The 16,264-nt window shown below is 45.7% G+C and overlaps 1 protein-coding gene across 3 annotated transcripts in view; it reads right to left on the reverse strand.

The window, feature by feature from the left end:
• SRGAP2 (SLIT-ROBO Rho GTPase activating protein 2) overlaps positions 1–16,264 on the reverse strand; it is a 303,664-nt gene that overhangs the window by 91,314 nt on the left and 196,086 nt on the right. For all 3 annotated transcript variants that reach the window (XM_038748678.1, XM_038748679.1, XM_038748680.1), the window contains exon 5: positions 4,281–4,343. In XM_038748678.1, coding sequence (XP_038604606.1) covers positions 4,281–4,343 — 63 coding nt within the window. The remainder of the gene's footprint in view (positions 1–4,280; positions 4,344–16,264) is intronic.

Genomic DNA, 16,264 nt, shown 5'->3' on the forward strand with positions numbered 1-16,264 from the left:
ATCAAAGTGCTTTAAGACACAGACCCGAGTGCATAGGAGACCCAGACGAAAGGACGAATAGACTGGGGAAAGGAGAAGGGCTAAGGTAGCTACAGTATAATCAGAACTCACATGGTGCTCAGAGTTTAAATTGGGGGAAAACAGGTGTTGAATTCCCATTTGGCAGATGACGGAAGTGAGGCATAGAAGAGTGAAGTGACTTGCCGAAGGTCACACCATAGACAAGTGGCAGAACCAGGATTAGAGCCCAGGTTCTCTAACTCCCAGTTCTGTACTGTTTCCACTTCCACACTGCTTCACCTGGTATGTGACCTTGGGTGAGTCACCACTCAGCTGGGCCTCGGTTTCCTCATCTGTAAAATAGGGACTCAGTACTTGTTCTCCCTCCTTCTTAGACTGTGAGGCTGATGAGGGTCTGGGTCTAACCAGATTATGCATTCATTCATTCAATCGTATTTATTGAGCGCTTACTGTGTGCAGAACACTGTACTAAGCACTTGGGAAGTACAAGTTGGCAACATATAGAGACGGTCCCTACCCAACAGCGGGCTCACAGTCTAGAAGGGGGAGACAGACAACAAAACAAAACATATTAACAAAATAAAATAAATAGAATAGTAAATATTTACAAGTAAAATAGAGTAATAAATATGTACAAACATATATATAGGTGCTGTGGGGAGGGGAAGGAGGTAAGGTGGGGGGGTGGGGGAGAGGAAGGAGGGGGCTCAGTCTGGGAAGGCCTCCTGGAGGAGGTGAGCTCTCAGTAGGGCTTTGAAGGGAGGAAGAGAGCTAGCTTGGAGGATGTGCGGAGGGAGGGCATTCCAGGCCAGGGGGAGGATGTGGGCCGGGGGTCGACGGAGGGACAGGAGAGAAGGAGGCACAGTGAGGAGGTTAGCGGCAGAGGAGCAGAGGGTGCGGGCTGGGCTGGAGAAGGAGAGAAGGGAGGTGAGGTAGGAGGGGGCGAGGAGATGGACAGCCTTGAAGCCGATCTACCCCAGTGCTACGTACAGAGTAGGCAATTAACGAATACCACCATTGTTATTATAATCAGTATTACCAGGAAAATCCTGTCATTTCACTTTTAAAGTTAATTCTCTGGGTTTTTTCCTTTGGAACTACTGACCCCAACAAGGAAATCTGAGGAGAAACTAACCCCATGAGAAAATCCTCAAGAGTTATTTTCAAATTTAGAAAAAAGGCCCACTGGAAACCTCGGTACTATGCCTGTCGATGGCTCCTGCCCAGAGAAGAGAGAGTGCGGGATGCTACTCTCCAGAGGACAATCTGTCCTAGCCTCTCTCTTTCCAGAACACAATGCATGTAGGGATTTTCAATTGGTGCTTTTTTTTTTCTAAAAAGGCTTCATCCGCAGACACAAATGCAGTTTTCTCTCTGGGCCAGGAGAAATAGCTTAATAGCTCTTCTTGGTACCTAGAGGAACCTCTAAACAAAAAGAACAGAAATAGAGAATAAGACAAGAGTTCAGGAAATTCTGCCTGCTCCAAAATGGTTCCTGCCAGAGTGGATTTTTGCTTTTGGAGCTTTTAAATAAAAAAAAAAAAAAAGAAAGAAAAATTTTGTTCCTGCTTGGAAAGCCCTCAGGACCTAGCTATTCAATCTAAAGAGCCTATCTTTCAGTTAGGCATCAAGCCAGCAGGATCCCCAAGGGGCCTAAGTGATGGAGAAAAACCAGGGTCATTTCTAGGGAAGGGGTAATTGGGGTACTTTCATTCATTCAATCGTATTTATTGAGCGCTTACTGTGTGCAGAGCACCGTATTAAACGCTTGGGATGTACAAGTTTGCAACATATAGAGACGGTCCTGACCCAACAGCGGGCTCACAGTCTAGAAGGGTACTTGTCCCTGGTCCTCTGTTCAAAGGGTCCCTCGCCACCTGGGCAGGAAGCAGTGTGGCCTAATGGATAGAGCATGGGCCTGAGAGTCAGAAGGATCTGGGTTCTAATCCCAGCTCTGTCACTCATCACACAGCAAACAACACAGCTGTGTGTCCCTGGACAAGTCACTTCACTTCTCTGTGCCTCAATTACCTCACCTTTAAAACAGGGATTAAGACTGTGAGCCCCATGTGGGACATGCACTGTGACCAACCTGATTACCTTGTATCCACTTCAGTGCTTAGAACAGTGCCTGGTACATAGTAAGCGCTTAACAAATATCATTAAAAAAAGGTGGAGGGAGCTGCAGGAAGCTGCTACCATGCTGGGCAGCAGATGAGCACATTTGTGAGCCTTACGTGGTCTTTGCTAAGCACTTACTGTGTGCCAGGCACTGTATTAAGCTCTAGGGGGGGAATAAAAGCAAATCAGGTTGGACACAGTCCCTGTCCCACATGTGACTCTCAGTCTCAATCCCCATTTTATAGCCAATGGAACCGAGGCACAGAGAAGTGAAGCGACTTGCCCGAGGTCACACAGCAGACAAGCGGCGGAGCTGGGATTAGAACTCACAACCTTCTGATTACCAGGCCAGTGCTCTATCTCTACGCCATGCCAGTGCCCCCTTAACTCTTGCACTGGGGGGTGATGGGGCAGGTGGCTCGTAGGTGCAGGAGCAATGAGGCATGGGTGGTCTGGGCATGTGACTGATGCAACCCCCTCTGCCCCCACACCGGCCTGGCAGAATCTGCCCCGAGTCCCGCTTGCTGGGCAGGGTGGGATGCTCTAGGGGCAACACCCTAGATCATCTTAAATCGGTCCAGTCTACGAGATCCTTAAGAGCACATGTTTCCCTGATTACATATCCCCCTCCGCACGGGCAGGGTGATTTCATGAAAAGAGCATGGGTAAGGAGTCGGGAGAGCCAGCTTTGAGCCCCAGCACTGCCACTGGTCTGCTGTGTGGCTTTTGGCATGTCACTAACATCTCTGGACCTCACCTTCCTCATCTGCAAAATGGGGATAAGGTAGATTGCGGGGTGGCACAGGGGCACTGTTCGATCTCATAATTATATATCAACCCAAGCTCTTATCACATAGTAAGTGCTTAATCGATGGCCTACATATAATTCCCCCACCCCAGCTGATGCGGCCTGTTTTGGACTAGTTCCTGTTTCTAGGCATCATAGATCCTCAGGGACACTCTTGGGAAAAACTGACCTCTCAGCCCCTTCATAATCCTAAGTGACCCTGTAGCCAATGACCACATTTGCTTGAAAAACAGCTGTTATTTTGGAACAACCTCCCCCACCCAGACAACTGGTTGGAGAAAAGGAATTCTGGGATTCCAAGTGCTTGACAAACAGCCCCACCCTGGCATTGTTCGCCTTAAAACAAAGGGATCAAGTTCCTGCGTAAAGTGGAGTGTGGCCTAGTGGATAGACCACATGCCTGGGAGTCAGAAGGTACTAATCCCGGCTCCTCCACACATCCCGTGGGTGATCTTATGCAAGCCACTTAATTTCTCTGTGCCTCAGTTACCTCATCTGTAAAATGGAGATTAAGGCTGTGAGCGAACCTGGTCTGTTCTTAATCAGTGGTATTTATTGAGTGTTTACTGTGTGCAGGGTACTGTACAATTGGGAGAGTACTTCCCAAGCACTTAGTACAGTGCTCTGCACACAGTAAGCACTCAGTAAATACGATTGAATGAATGAATGAATACAATATAACAATATAATAGGTACATTCCCTGCCCAGAACGGTCTAACTGCGAATGAACCATCTTGAGTCCAAACCCAGTGTGGAAAGGAGAATGAGAGTGGGAGGTGTAAGAGCTAGACTGTAAACTCATTGTGAGCAGGGAGATGCAGCGTGGCTCAGTGGAAAGAGCAGGGGCTTTGGAGTCAGAGGTCATGGGTTCAAATCCCAGCTCCGCCAACTGTCAGCTGTGTGACTTTGGGCAAGTCACTTAACTTCTCTAGGCCTCAGTTATCTCATCTGTAAAATGGGGATTAAGACTGTGAGCCCCCCGTGGGACAACCTGATCACCTTGGAACCTCCCCAGCGCTTAAAATAGTGCTTTGCACATAGTAAGTGCTTACTTAATGCCATTGTTATTACTATTACTCTCCCAAGTGCTTAGTACAGTGCAGTACAGTGCTCTGCACACAGTAAGTGCTCAATAAATACAATTGAATGAATGAATGAGGTGGTGGGGGGGAGTGTGGGGTGGGGAGAGTGGAGGGGGTGACCTCATTAGGGACTAGGTAGGCCCTGTCCCAGGGCTTGAAGCCTGAAATGACTTGAAGTCACAGAACCTTGTAGCTGGGCAAGGACCCCCGCAGATTGACGAAGAGCCAAGGAGCCAGTTTGATTTACCGAGTAGAGCTCGTTCAGGACCTTCATCAGATCATCCTGGAGCTGCTGGCCGACTTCTTTGCTCTATAAAGAAAGAGAAATCAAGGTTAATTGGGAAACCTGGTAGGGGAGGAAGGCAGAGGGGGAGACAACAAAGAGGACAGCAGTACTGGCTGTTCAAATAACCCAGACTCAATTAAGACCCATTATTGAACCAAGCAAATCGGATCACCATTACGATCAGACCCAATTACAGTCAGATAACTCAGAGAGTTTTAATAAAATGAAACACGCTCCAAGCATAACAGAGGCCACAGAGTGGAGGGGGAAATGGACTTCAGCCTCCGTCTTTAAACTGGTTCCCAGAATCCAGTCCTAGAGAGATCCATCCTTTGTGTAGACTAATGGCTAGAGCACGGGCCTGGGAGCCAGGACCTGGGTTCTAATCCAGATCCACCACTCGTCTACGATGTGACCTGGAGCAAATCGTTTCACTTCTCTGTGCCTCGGTTACCTCACCTGTAAAACAGGGATTAAGGCTGCGAGCCCCTTGCGGGACATGAACTGTGTCCACCCTGAATTATTCTGTATCTACCCCAGTGCTTAGAACAGTGCCTGGCACCAAGTAAATGCCTGACAAATACCATAAAAAAATATGTCAGCCTCAACAGTTCTTATTGAGCACCCACTGTCTATGGGGGTAGAACACTACTGGGACACATGAAAAGATGTAAATAATAATAATGATAATAATACGTTAAGTGCCTACTATTTGCCAAGCACTAAACTAAGTGGTGGGATGGATACAAGATAATTGGGCCCCTCATGGGACTCACAGTCTAAGGGGGAGGAAGAATGGGTATTGAATTCCCATTTTGCAGATGAGGCAAGTGAGGCACAAACAAGTGATTTCCCACATAGCAGGCCACTGGCAGATCCAGAACTAGAACTCAGGTCCTCTGACTCCTAGGCACGTGTTTTTTCCATAGGCCACGCTGTGTCCCTTGGAATCCTTACACTTGAGGAGTTTAAAATCCAATGGGGGGACTGTAGTAGGGAATTGGCAAATATACGGACATAAAGAGCTTGATCGGGGTGGACTTCTGAGAAGTGTGACTCACTGGGCTCAGGAAACCATTAATCAATCAATTAGTGGTATTTCTTAAGCGCTTAGTGTGTGCACAGCACTGTTCTAAACACTTGGGAGAGTACAATACAACAGAGTTGGTAGACACGTTCCCTGCCCACACTGAGCTTCCAGTCTAAAGGACTGCAAGACAGGTCATGCCAGCAGGGACCAAAAGAACCCTCTTGATGGGGATGTGACGGTTGTAGCCTGTTTTCAGGTGCAGTTTGGGCTGAAATCCTCTTCTGGTCCCTGCAGAGCCTTTGCCAGGCCTGATCATAGTCTTCAGATCTTAGAATATCCCCAAATTGAATATACCAACCATTTTGTATAGGCCTTAACCATTCCATTCTGTCTTACAAAGTTTTTCCCCAGCCAGAGCAATGTAAATCTGCTGATTTTTAAAATCACCCCTAAACTAGCACTGGAAATTGTTGGGGTTAATAATAATAATAATGGCATTTATTAAGCGCTTACTATGTGCAAAGCACCGTTCTAAGCGCTGGAGAGGATACAAGGTGATCAGGTTGTCCCACTGGGGGCTCACAGTCTTCATCCCCATTTTACAGACGAGGGAACTGAGGCCCAGAGAAGTTAAGTTACTTGCCCAAAGTCACACAGCAGACAATTGGCGGATCCAGGATTTGAACCCATGACCTCTGACTCCAAAGCCCATGCTCTTTCCACTGAGCTACCCTGCTTCTCCAGCTTATCTTTTTTTTTTAATGTTTTTGTTAAGCATTTACTATGTGCCAGGCCCTGTACCAGGCACCAGTGTAGGTACGAGCTAATCATCTCACGCTCTTCATTCCTCTCAAGCCAACCAACTTGCTGTATTGCATTCCTACCTCTGCTGTCACTGAATTTTCGCCACCTCCCTCCCATTTCATTCATTCATTTATTCATTCAATCATATTCACTGAGCACTTATGGGGTGCAAAGCACTGTACTAAACGCTTGGGAGAGGACCACAGCTCTTCCCACCTTCATGCCCTTCTGAAATCACAACTCTTCCAGGAGGGCTCTCTCTCACCTCCCTACTTTACATCCCTCCAACTACCACTTCCGCATCATCTAAGCACTTGGGTACCCTCACCCCTCTGTAGCACTGATATAGAGATGATTAATCTCCCCTCCTTCAAAGCCTTACTGAAGGCCTATCTCATCCAAGAGGCCTCCCCTGATTCGACCTTTTCCTCTTCTCCCACTTCCTTCTGCGTCACCCTGACTTGCTCCCTTTATTCACTGCCTTTGAACCATCCCAGCCCCACAGCACTTACATACTTAGTCATAATTTCTTTTTATTAATGCCTGTCCACCCCTCTAGACTGTAAACTCCTTGTGGGCAGGGACTGTGTCTACCAATTCTGTTATACTGTATTCTCCTAATCGCCTAGTACAGTGCTCTGCACACAGTAAGCGCTCAATAAATACGAATGATGGATTGAATGATCCCGGGGTTCCTGAGATCTGAGATGTCAGTCAGATGTGAACAAACAGTTTAACCGTCTAAAGAGACAGGATGAGGAGGGAGGGCTTTGTTCATGAATCCGGGGGATGGCGGGGGAGTATAAATTAGTTTCCTATGACCTCTCTGCCTTCAGGGAGATGTCTTAGGGTTCAGTCGAGGGTGGTGGCAGCAATTCATTTATTCATTCATTCAACTGCATTTATTGAGCACTTAATGTGTGCACAGCACTGTACTAAGCACTTGGAAAGTACAATTCGGCAACAACAGTTCTCAAGGGGCCTTGAATGAGGTGCCCCCAAACTTATAATACAACAGAAAGACAGGAGGGCTTTAGAAGCCAGCGGAGACTGGTGGGGGTCTGGGACCTCAAAAGGTGACTGGTCCCCAGGATTTAGGATTTAGGTTTGAAAACCCCGGGGTAAATATCACACGGCTGAGTACATCAGTGCTGTGAGGGTGGGGTGAGCATCAAACGGCTTAAGGGGCTCAGACTTAAGTGTATAGGTGACGCAGAAGGGAGGGAGGATAGGGTGGGGAGATGAGAGGTTAGTCAGGGAAGGCTTCCTGGGACACAAGCATGTTCTTGGAGGAACATTCCTTAAGTCTGCCATCATTTCACAACACATGTTCTTGTACCTAGTACATACTTAGAAATAATTTGAGTTAAGTGGGTGATTCAGGCATTAGCTCTAGGTATTCGCTAAAACTTTGGCTAGGAATCAAATTACAGGAGGGGGCATTTTGTCTCTTCAATGAATCCAGCTCTTTAGATGGTACCCTCGTGGTGAGAAAGAAAGGCATGTTTGCTTCTGCTGAGCTCTGCACTCAGTAAATAGATGCTATTACCATTAGCCCACTTCAATAGCCTAAAAAAAAACACTTTGAACCAGTGCTCCTTGTTTTCTTACTTCCCTTTTAGGACATAGAAGGGAAGAGCTAAACATGAAATTTCAAATCACCAATACTGTCTCCTCTCCCTCGACCCATACAAATGACTTTTACATGTGGCAGGCATATGCCAGGTACTGCCTATATTTTAGAACTATGCGATGTTGATAAGCACTACAAAAATCCAAGATAGAAATGAAGAGATGTATATGAGACCCCAAATAATTGTGGTATTTGTTAAACACTGTGTGTCAAGCATTTTACTAAGCACTGGGGTAGATATAAGACTTTTAGACTGTCCTTTTATACTGTGAGCCCACTGTTGGGTAGGGACTGTCTCTATATGTTGCCAACTTGTACTTCCCAAGCGCTTAGTACAGTGCTCTGCACACAGTAAGTGCTCAATAAATATGATTGATTGATTGATATAAGATAATCAGGTCCCACATGGGGCTCACAGTCTACGTTGGAGGGAGACAGGTGCTGAATCCCCATTTTGCAGAAGAGGGAACTGAGGCACAGAGAAGTTAAGTGATTTGCCCAAACTCACACAGCAAACATGGCAAAGCCAGGATTAGAACCCAGGTCTTGTGAGTTCCAGGTCTGTGCTCTTTCCACGAAACCACAGACACAGACCGAGAAGGATAGACAGAGAAAGAAAAGAGATGTGAAAACACAATCCAAGCTTTCTCCCCTCCTTAACGATCCACTTTCCACCATTTTCCTCACATCCCCAATCACTGTATCAATCTGTTGTAATGAGCGTGTGCACAGCACTGAATTAAGCACTTGGGAGAGTAAAATACAACAATAAACAGACACATTCCCTGCCCACAACGAGCTTACAGTCTAGAGAGGGAGAAAGACATTGCTGCTCATTTGTGCTTGGATTAAATTACTCATGAGCATACTTCTCCCGCTGAGTCAGAATTTTTTCAGTACAATCAGGGAGCGGAGCAGAGGCCTGAGGTGCTACTCGGATCTTAGAGTCCAATCCAAGTCCCCACTGATTTACTGATCAATTAATTTCCTCACACTGCATTGTGAGGCTACATGTAAGCTTCTTCCTCAGCCTTTCCTTCCCAGTGAGCAGGGTCACCTGGAGCAGAGCTGGAAGCAAAACTCTCATTGAAAGACAAACATGAAACCAAAGAAGTTGATCATAAGAACGATGCCTCAATCAATCAATGGTATTTATTGAGTGCTTACAGTGCACATAACACTGTATTAAGGATTTGGGAGTGTACAACACAGCAGAGTTGGTAGGCACTTTTCCTGTCCACAACCCCTTTTAGGCATCCCTATTGCCCTCCGCTGGATCACCCGAGACAAAAGATCTTTTCTAAGGAAAAAAGGCAACTCTTACTAGGGGAGGGCTGGAAAAGCATCTTGGTCTACTGGATAAAGCATGGGCATGGGAGCCAGAGGACCTGGGTTCGAATTCCAGCTCTGCCACTTGCCTGCTCTATGAACCTGGGAAAGTCATTTCACTTCTTTGTGCTCTGCACACAGTAAGCGCTCAATAAATATGATTGATTGATTGATTCTTTGTGCCTCAGTTCCCTCAACTGCAAAATGGGGATTCAATACCTGTTCTCCCTTCTGCTTAGACTATGAGCCCCACGTAGGACAGGACTGTATTTGGCCTGATTAACTTGTATCTTCCCCAGTACTTAGAACAGTGTTTGACACATAGTAAATGCTTAACAAATACCATAAAATCATAAAAAAATACAAAAAGGGTGGGGGGATATGGGTCTTGCAATACGATATCAATCAATGGTATTTACTGAGTGCTTACTATGTGCAGAACATTGTACTAAGCCTTTGGGAGAGTACAATATAACAGAGTTGGTAGACTCATTCCCTGCCACAACGAGCTGCTTCGTATTTTTAAAAGGGAAGAAATGAGGGGGCTATTAGGAAAATGGCAGCTTTCTCCACCACCATCCCCGTAAATGCAACCCAAGATACAACTGCTCTCTATTTTGGGAGATATTTTTATATTGCCTAGCATAAGGGATTTGTATGTATATGATATGTGTTGCTCTCCATTTCCAATGAGGGAAGAACAGGAGGAAATGGAATTAGGTTGAAGGTGGGAGGATTAAGACAGACAGTATGGAACAACTTATTGACCAAGATGGTGGTTAATGAACTCCACCCTTAGGGGACAGGGACTGTGCATGATCTGATTATCCTGATCTACCCAAATGCTTGTTTTAAAAATGGTATTTGTTAATCGCTTACTATGTACCAGACACTGTACTAAATGCTGGGGTACATACAAGCTAATTATGTTGGAAACAGAACATGTCCCACATTGGGCTCACAGTCTTAATCCCCATTATTGCAGATGAGGTAACTGGGGCACAGAAAACTTCAGTGACTTGCCCAGTGTCACACAATACATAAGTGGTGGAGTTGGGATTAGAATCCAGGTCCTTCAGACTCCATGACCTGTGCTCTGCCAGTAGGCCATGCTGCTTCTCTTAATAAATGTCATAAAAATAAGGGAATTTCCTTCTCTAAAGTATTAAAAAAAATTATGCCCAATCATTCATCACCAAAGATGCCCAATTATTGAGCATTTACTGTGTGCAGAGCACTATATTGAACAGTACAATACAATAGAGTTGGTAGACGATGTCTGCCCTCCAGGAGCTTACAATCTAATAAGAGTATTAATAATAATAGTAGTAGTAGTATTTGTATGGTGCTTACTTTGTGCCAAACACTGTTCTAAGCGCTGGGGTAGATACAAAGTAATGAGGTTGGACACAGTCGCTGTCCCACATGGGGCTCACAGCCTTAATCCCCATTTTGCAGACGAGGTACCTGAGGTACGGAGAAGTGAAGTGATTTGCTCAGGGTCACACAGCAGACAAGTGGATTAGAACCCAGGTCCTTTTGACTGCCAGGCCCAAGCTCTATCCACTAGACCACACTGCTTCTACTGAGAGTACATCTTGGGATCACAGAACTGATCGGGGCGTAAAGGGGAGGGATCAAATCGCCATTTCACCACATTTCCCCCTGCAGAGTGCCTGCCAGAAAGTTTACGGTTCCCCTTTACCTCTGGAGATCTTGAGGCAGGAGGAAGAACTGCTGACCGACCAAAATGGGGAATTAAAAATCTCTGGAACTTAGCAAACCCTAAAAGTAAATACCCTTTTAAATGTGAGAGCCAAGGGTTAGCTATCCAAAGCAAACTAGTAAGCAAACAACCTCTTCCCTGAACACCGGATAAACCAAAAGGAGGAGCCTGTACTGTGAACAACAGCACCCAACATGGCTTGAGGAGAGCCCTGCCAAGCACTGTGGCCCAGTGGACAGAGCACGGGCTGGGAGCCAGAAGGGCCTGGGTCCCAGTCCCGGCTCCGCTACTTGTCTGCCATGTGACCTTGGGCAGGTCACTTCACTTCTCTGTGCCTTAGTTACCTGGGGTTCTAATCCCTGCTCTGCTATATATCTGCTGTGTGACCTTGGAAAAGCCACTTCACTTCTCCGGGCCTCAGGTACCTCATCTGTAAAACTGGGATTAATAATAATAATGGTATTTATTATCTCTGTGCCTTAGTTACCTCATCTGTAAAATGGGGATTCAGACTGTGAGCCCCATGTGAGACATGGACTGTGTCCAACTTGATTACCTCATATCTACCCCAGCGCTTAGAACAGTACCTGGAACATAGTAAGTGCTTTAGAAATACCATAAAAAACAAAATTTCCATGATTCATGGAGATCTTTCAACTACGAATCTGGAATAATCTTTCATTCAATGGTATTTATTGAGTGCTTCCCATGTGCCGAGCACTGTACTAAGCACTTGGAAGAGTACAATATAACAATAAACAGGCACATTCTGTGCCCACACAAGAATTAGCCACCCAACAATGAAGTATCATACTGATTGCACCACGGTCTTTCCACGACTACCTTCTCCTCCCTGAGCCCCTAAGAGATTCATTCATTTGTATTTATTGAGCGCTTACGGTGTACAGAGCACTGTACTAAATGCTTGGGAATTGAGAGCACGGGACTGGGAGTCAGAAGGACCTGGGTTCTAATCCCTGCTCTGCCACACGTCTGCTGTGTGACCTTGGAAAAGTCATTTCACTTCTCTGGGCCTCAGGTACCTCATCTGAAAAACTGGTATTTATAATAATAATGGTCTTTATTAAGCACTTACTAGATGTTGAGAACAATTTTAAGTGCTGAGGTAATTGTGTCTCAGTTAACTCATCTGCACAATGGGGATTAAGACCCTGAGCCCCATGCGGGACAAAGACTGTGTCCAACCCAATTTCCTTGTATTCACCCCATTGCTTAGTACAGTGCCTTCCATATAGTTAGCGCTAAACAAATACCAAAGTCATTATTATTAAGAGTGTGAGCCCCACATTGAACAGGGACTGTGTCCAACCTGAATGACTTGTATCTACCACAGCGCTTAGAAGAGTGCTTGGCATATAGTATAGGCTTAACAAGTACCATAATTATTAACTGCTATTATAACCCAGCTCAGAATCCTTGGGAAGGAAAAAAACGTGCAGCCAATAAAATGACAATTCCACCTGGGCAGATGTTTCCTTTTGGGTCCTGAGAGCTTAGGAGGAGAGAGCACCATTTCAGGCCCCATCCCTTCATATTTGAACAGGTTGCTGACGCGATTTGCACTCACTGCTTCCAGCACTTCTACCTATGGACCTTATTAGAGGGTTGGGGAATGGACGTGCAATTCTAGCCCAGTTAAAATGTTTAATGGAAACTCCGGCAGTCAGGAGCCATTCCGAACCACAGCAAGGCAGGAAACGGCCACTGCCTCTCCTTTCCTAGGATGACAAAGAAGTCTTACTTCTCTAAATTGTACACTTTAATCGCTTGGCTTTGCACACGTTAAGCGCTCACTAAATACGACACTGAATGAATGAATCACAAATTTTGGGGGGAAGAGTGCCCTATTCTGAGACACTCTGTCATGTTGGCTGGTGGGGGGGAAGATAGAGAAATTGCAAACTTTCAGTAATGATAATTATGGTATTTGTTACATGCTTAATCTGTGCCAAACATTGTGCTAAACAATGGGGTAGATGCAAGATAATCAGGTCCCACAGGGGCTCACAGTTTGAGTAGGAGGGAGAACAGTGCTCTAGATTGTATGCTCATTTTAGGCACGGAATATGTCTGTGTACTGTTGTATTGTACTCTCCCAAGCGCTTAATACAGTGCTCTGCGCACAGTAAGCACTCAAATTTGACTGAATGAACAGGATTGAATCCCCATTTTGCAGATGAGGAAATAATAACTGTGGCATTTGTTAAGTGCTTAGTATGTGCCAAGCACTGTTCTAAGCACTGGTGTAGATACAAGTTAATCAGGTTGGACACTGTCCCTGTCCCACAAGGGGCTCACAGTCTTAATCTGCATTGTTACAGATGAGGTAACTGAGGCCCAGAGAAGTGAAGTGATTTGCCCAGGGTCACACAGCAGACTTGCGGCAGAGCCTGGATTAGAACCCAAGTCCTCTTACTCCCAGGCCCATGATCCTGTTTGCCCAAGGTCACAGAGCATACAAGTGGCAGAATCGGAATTAGAACACAGGTCCTCTGACTCCCAGGACCGTGATCTTTCCACTAGGCCATGCGGCTTCTTTCGAGGGGGCAATACCCAAAGACAAGGGGGGTATTTATCCCTCCCCCTCCAATGAAACCTGGTAAGGCCCCTCTTTAATACAAAGAATGTCCAAGCTCTCTACTTCCCCTTAAAAAGCCAAGGGGGAGGAAGAAATGGAGAAGAATAAACAGAGTGGCCTTTGTGTGCTATCACACAACATGCATCTCTTTTCTTTGAAACTTCTTGGAAGGGAATGAGTCATCTAAACATTGCAGGAAACCAACAGAATGAGGGGAAAAATGGTTTTCGGCAAAGCCATTTTTTGGACATCCTCATGGAGCGATCTCTGCGTGAAAAAGAAAGTCTAAATTTAGAGCTGAAAATGCAGGGTATTTAACAATGCGCATTCTGAAGGATAGGAAGTGAAATACCGTGTCCCGCCTGGATGCTTTTATTTGGAAAGCCATCCCAACTGTGGCCAGCCCGGCTGTGTCCGATGCAGTCACAGGGGTGTGGCTGAGGGCAAGACAATGAGATGGCCACAACTCCAGCCGGCTGTGCTCTTATAAAATTTGGACTGAGTCTCTACCAGCAGATAACGGTATCAGACGGCAGAAATTTCTGACGGGCATCAGCCTTGCCCCTTCCAAGCACATCCTCCAATATTTCCCTTCTCTCCTTCTACAGCCCAGTCCGCACCCTCCGCTCCTCCACCGCTGATCTCCTCACCGTACCTCGCTCTCGCCTGTCCCGCCATCGACCCCCGGCCCACGTCATCCCCCGGGCCTGGAATGCCCTCCCTCTGCCCATCCGCCAAGCTAGCTCTCTTCCTCCCTTCAAGGCCCTGCTGAGAGCTCACCTCCTCCAGGAGGCCTTCCCAGACTGAGCCCCTTCCTTCCTCTCCCCCTCTCCATGCCCCCATCTTACCTCCCTCCCTTCCCCACAGCACCTGTATATATGTATATATGTTTGTACATATTTTTTTACTCTATTTATTTAATTTATTTGTACATATCTATTCTATTTATTTTATTTTGTTAGTATGTTTGGTTTTGTTCTCTGTCTCCCCCTTTTAGACTGTGAGCCCACTGTTGGGTAGGGACTGTCTCTATATGTTGCCAATTTGTACTTCCCAAGCGCTTAGTACAGTGCTCTACACATAGTAAGCGCTCAATAAATACGATTGATGATGATGATGATGATGATTTCAGGGAGACTGTGTCAGACTGCTTTGGACACCCATCAATGGGTATGCAGGGGGAATCTCCACTACATTCAAAGTCAGTCAGTCAATCGTATTTATTGAGCGCTTACTATGTGCAGAGAACTGTACTAAGCACTTGGGAGAGTACAATACAACAATAACGGGCAGGGAATATGTCCGTCCTCATATTCATTCAAACTCATGCTCTCAATGACTTTGCAGTTCAGAGGCATACTCTAGAAGTGAATACTCCCCCACAGATCACATGCATCACCATCATCTAGACAGTAAGCTCACTGTGGGCAGGAAATGTTTCTGTTATATTGGTGTGTTGTACTCTTCCAAGTGCTTAGTACAGTGCCCTTCACACAGTAAGTGCTCAGTAAATCAGATTAATTGATTATGAAGCAGCATGGGCTAGTGGAAAGCACAAGGGCCTTGGAGTTGGAGGACCTGGATTCTAATCCCAGCTCTGCCACTTGTCTGCTGTGTGGCCTTGGGCAACTCACTTAATTTCTCTGAGGCTCAGTTACCTCATCTGCAAAATGGAGATTAAGACTGCAAGCCCTATGTGGAACAGAAACTCTGTCCAACATTAATGATGGCATTTGTCCAACATGATTACCTTCTATTTACCCCACTGCTTATTTATCTATTTACTTATTTATATTAATTTATGTCTTCCCTTCTAGACTGTGAGCTCACTGTGGGCAGAAATGTGTCTGTTTGTTATACTGTACTCTCCCAAGTGCTTAGTACAGTGCTTTGCACACAGTAAGTACTCAATAAATACAACTGAATGAATTGCTTAGAACTGTATATGGCACAAAGAACTTAATAAATACACAAGTATTATTATTACCATCGTCTCATCATTAATAGTAGTGATTGAGTTCCTGCTTTGGACGTGGTGTTACATTAGTTACTGTGGGGAGAATTGGTCTCTGCACTGAGAGAGTTTACAATCACTCAATATTAATTGAGCACTTACTGTGTGCAGAGCACAGTATTAAGTGTTTGGGAAAGTACAATAAAATAGAGTGGGTTGACACAATTGCTGCCCACAGGAGCAGCGTTGCCTAGTGGAAGGAGCAAAAGAGCTGGGTTCTAATCCCGACTCTGCCATATGCTGCTGTGTGACCTTGGGCAAGTCACTTAATTGGTCTGTGCCTCAGTTTCTTCATCTGCAAAATAAGGTTTAGGACTCTGAACCCATGTGGGGTTCTAGACTGTCTTCCAGTCTTCTAGAATGTGAGCCCACTGTTGGGTAGGGACCGTCTCTATATGTTGCCAACTTGTACTTCCCAAGCGCTTAGTACAGTGCTCTGCACACAGTAAGCGCTCAATAAATATGATTGAATGAATTTGGGCCATGGATGGTGTCCAACCTGATTGGCCTGTATCTACTCCAGAGCATAGTATACTGCCTGGCAAAGGAGCTTACAGTCTATAGGAGGAGTGAGACATTAAAATCAATTAAAGATGGGAAAATAGTCGAGTATAATATGTATGTAAGTGCTTTAGCTCCTTTTAACCATCCCACTCTTAGCCCAACAGCTATATAATTTATTTATATTAATGTCCATCTCCCCCTCTAGTTATAAGCTCCTTGTGGGCAGGGAAGGTGTCCTCTTTTGCTCTCCCAAGCAGTAAGCACAGCACTCTGCACACGTTAGGTGTTCAATAAATATGACTGATT

Source organism: Tachyglossus aculeatus, chromosome 7, assembly GCF_015852505.1.
Source record: "Tachyglossus aculeatus isolate mTacAcu1 chromosome 7, mTacAcu1.pri, whole genome shotgun sequence".
In the NCBI taxonomy this organism is placed as follows: Eukaryota; Metazoa; Chordata; class Mammalia; order Monotremata; family Tachyglossidae; genus Tachyglossus; species Tachyglossus aculeatus.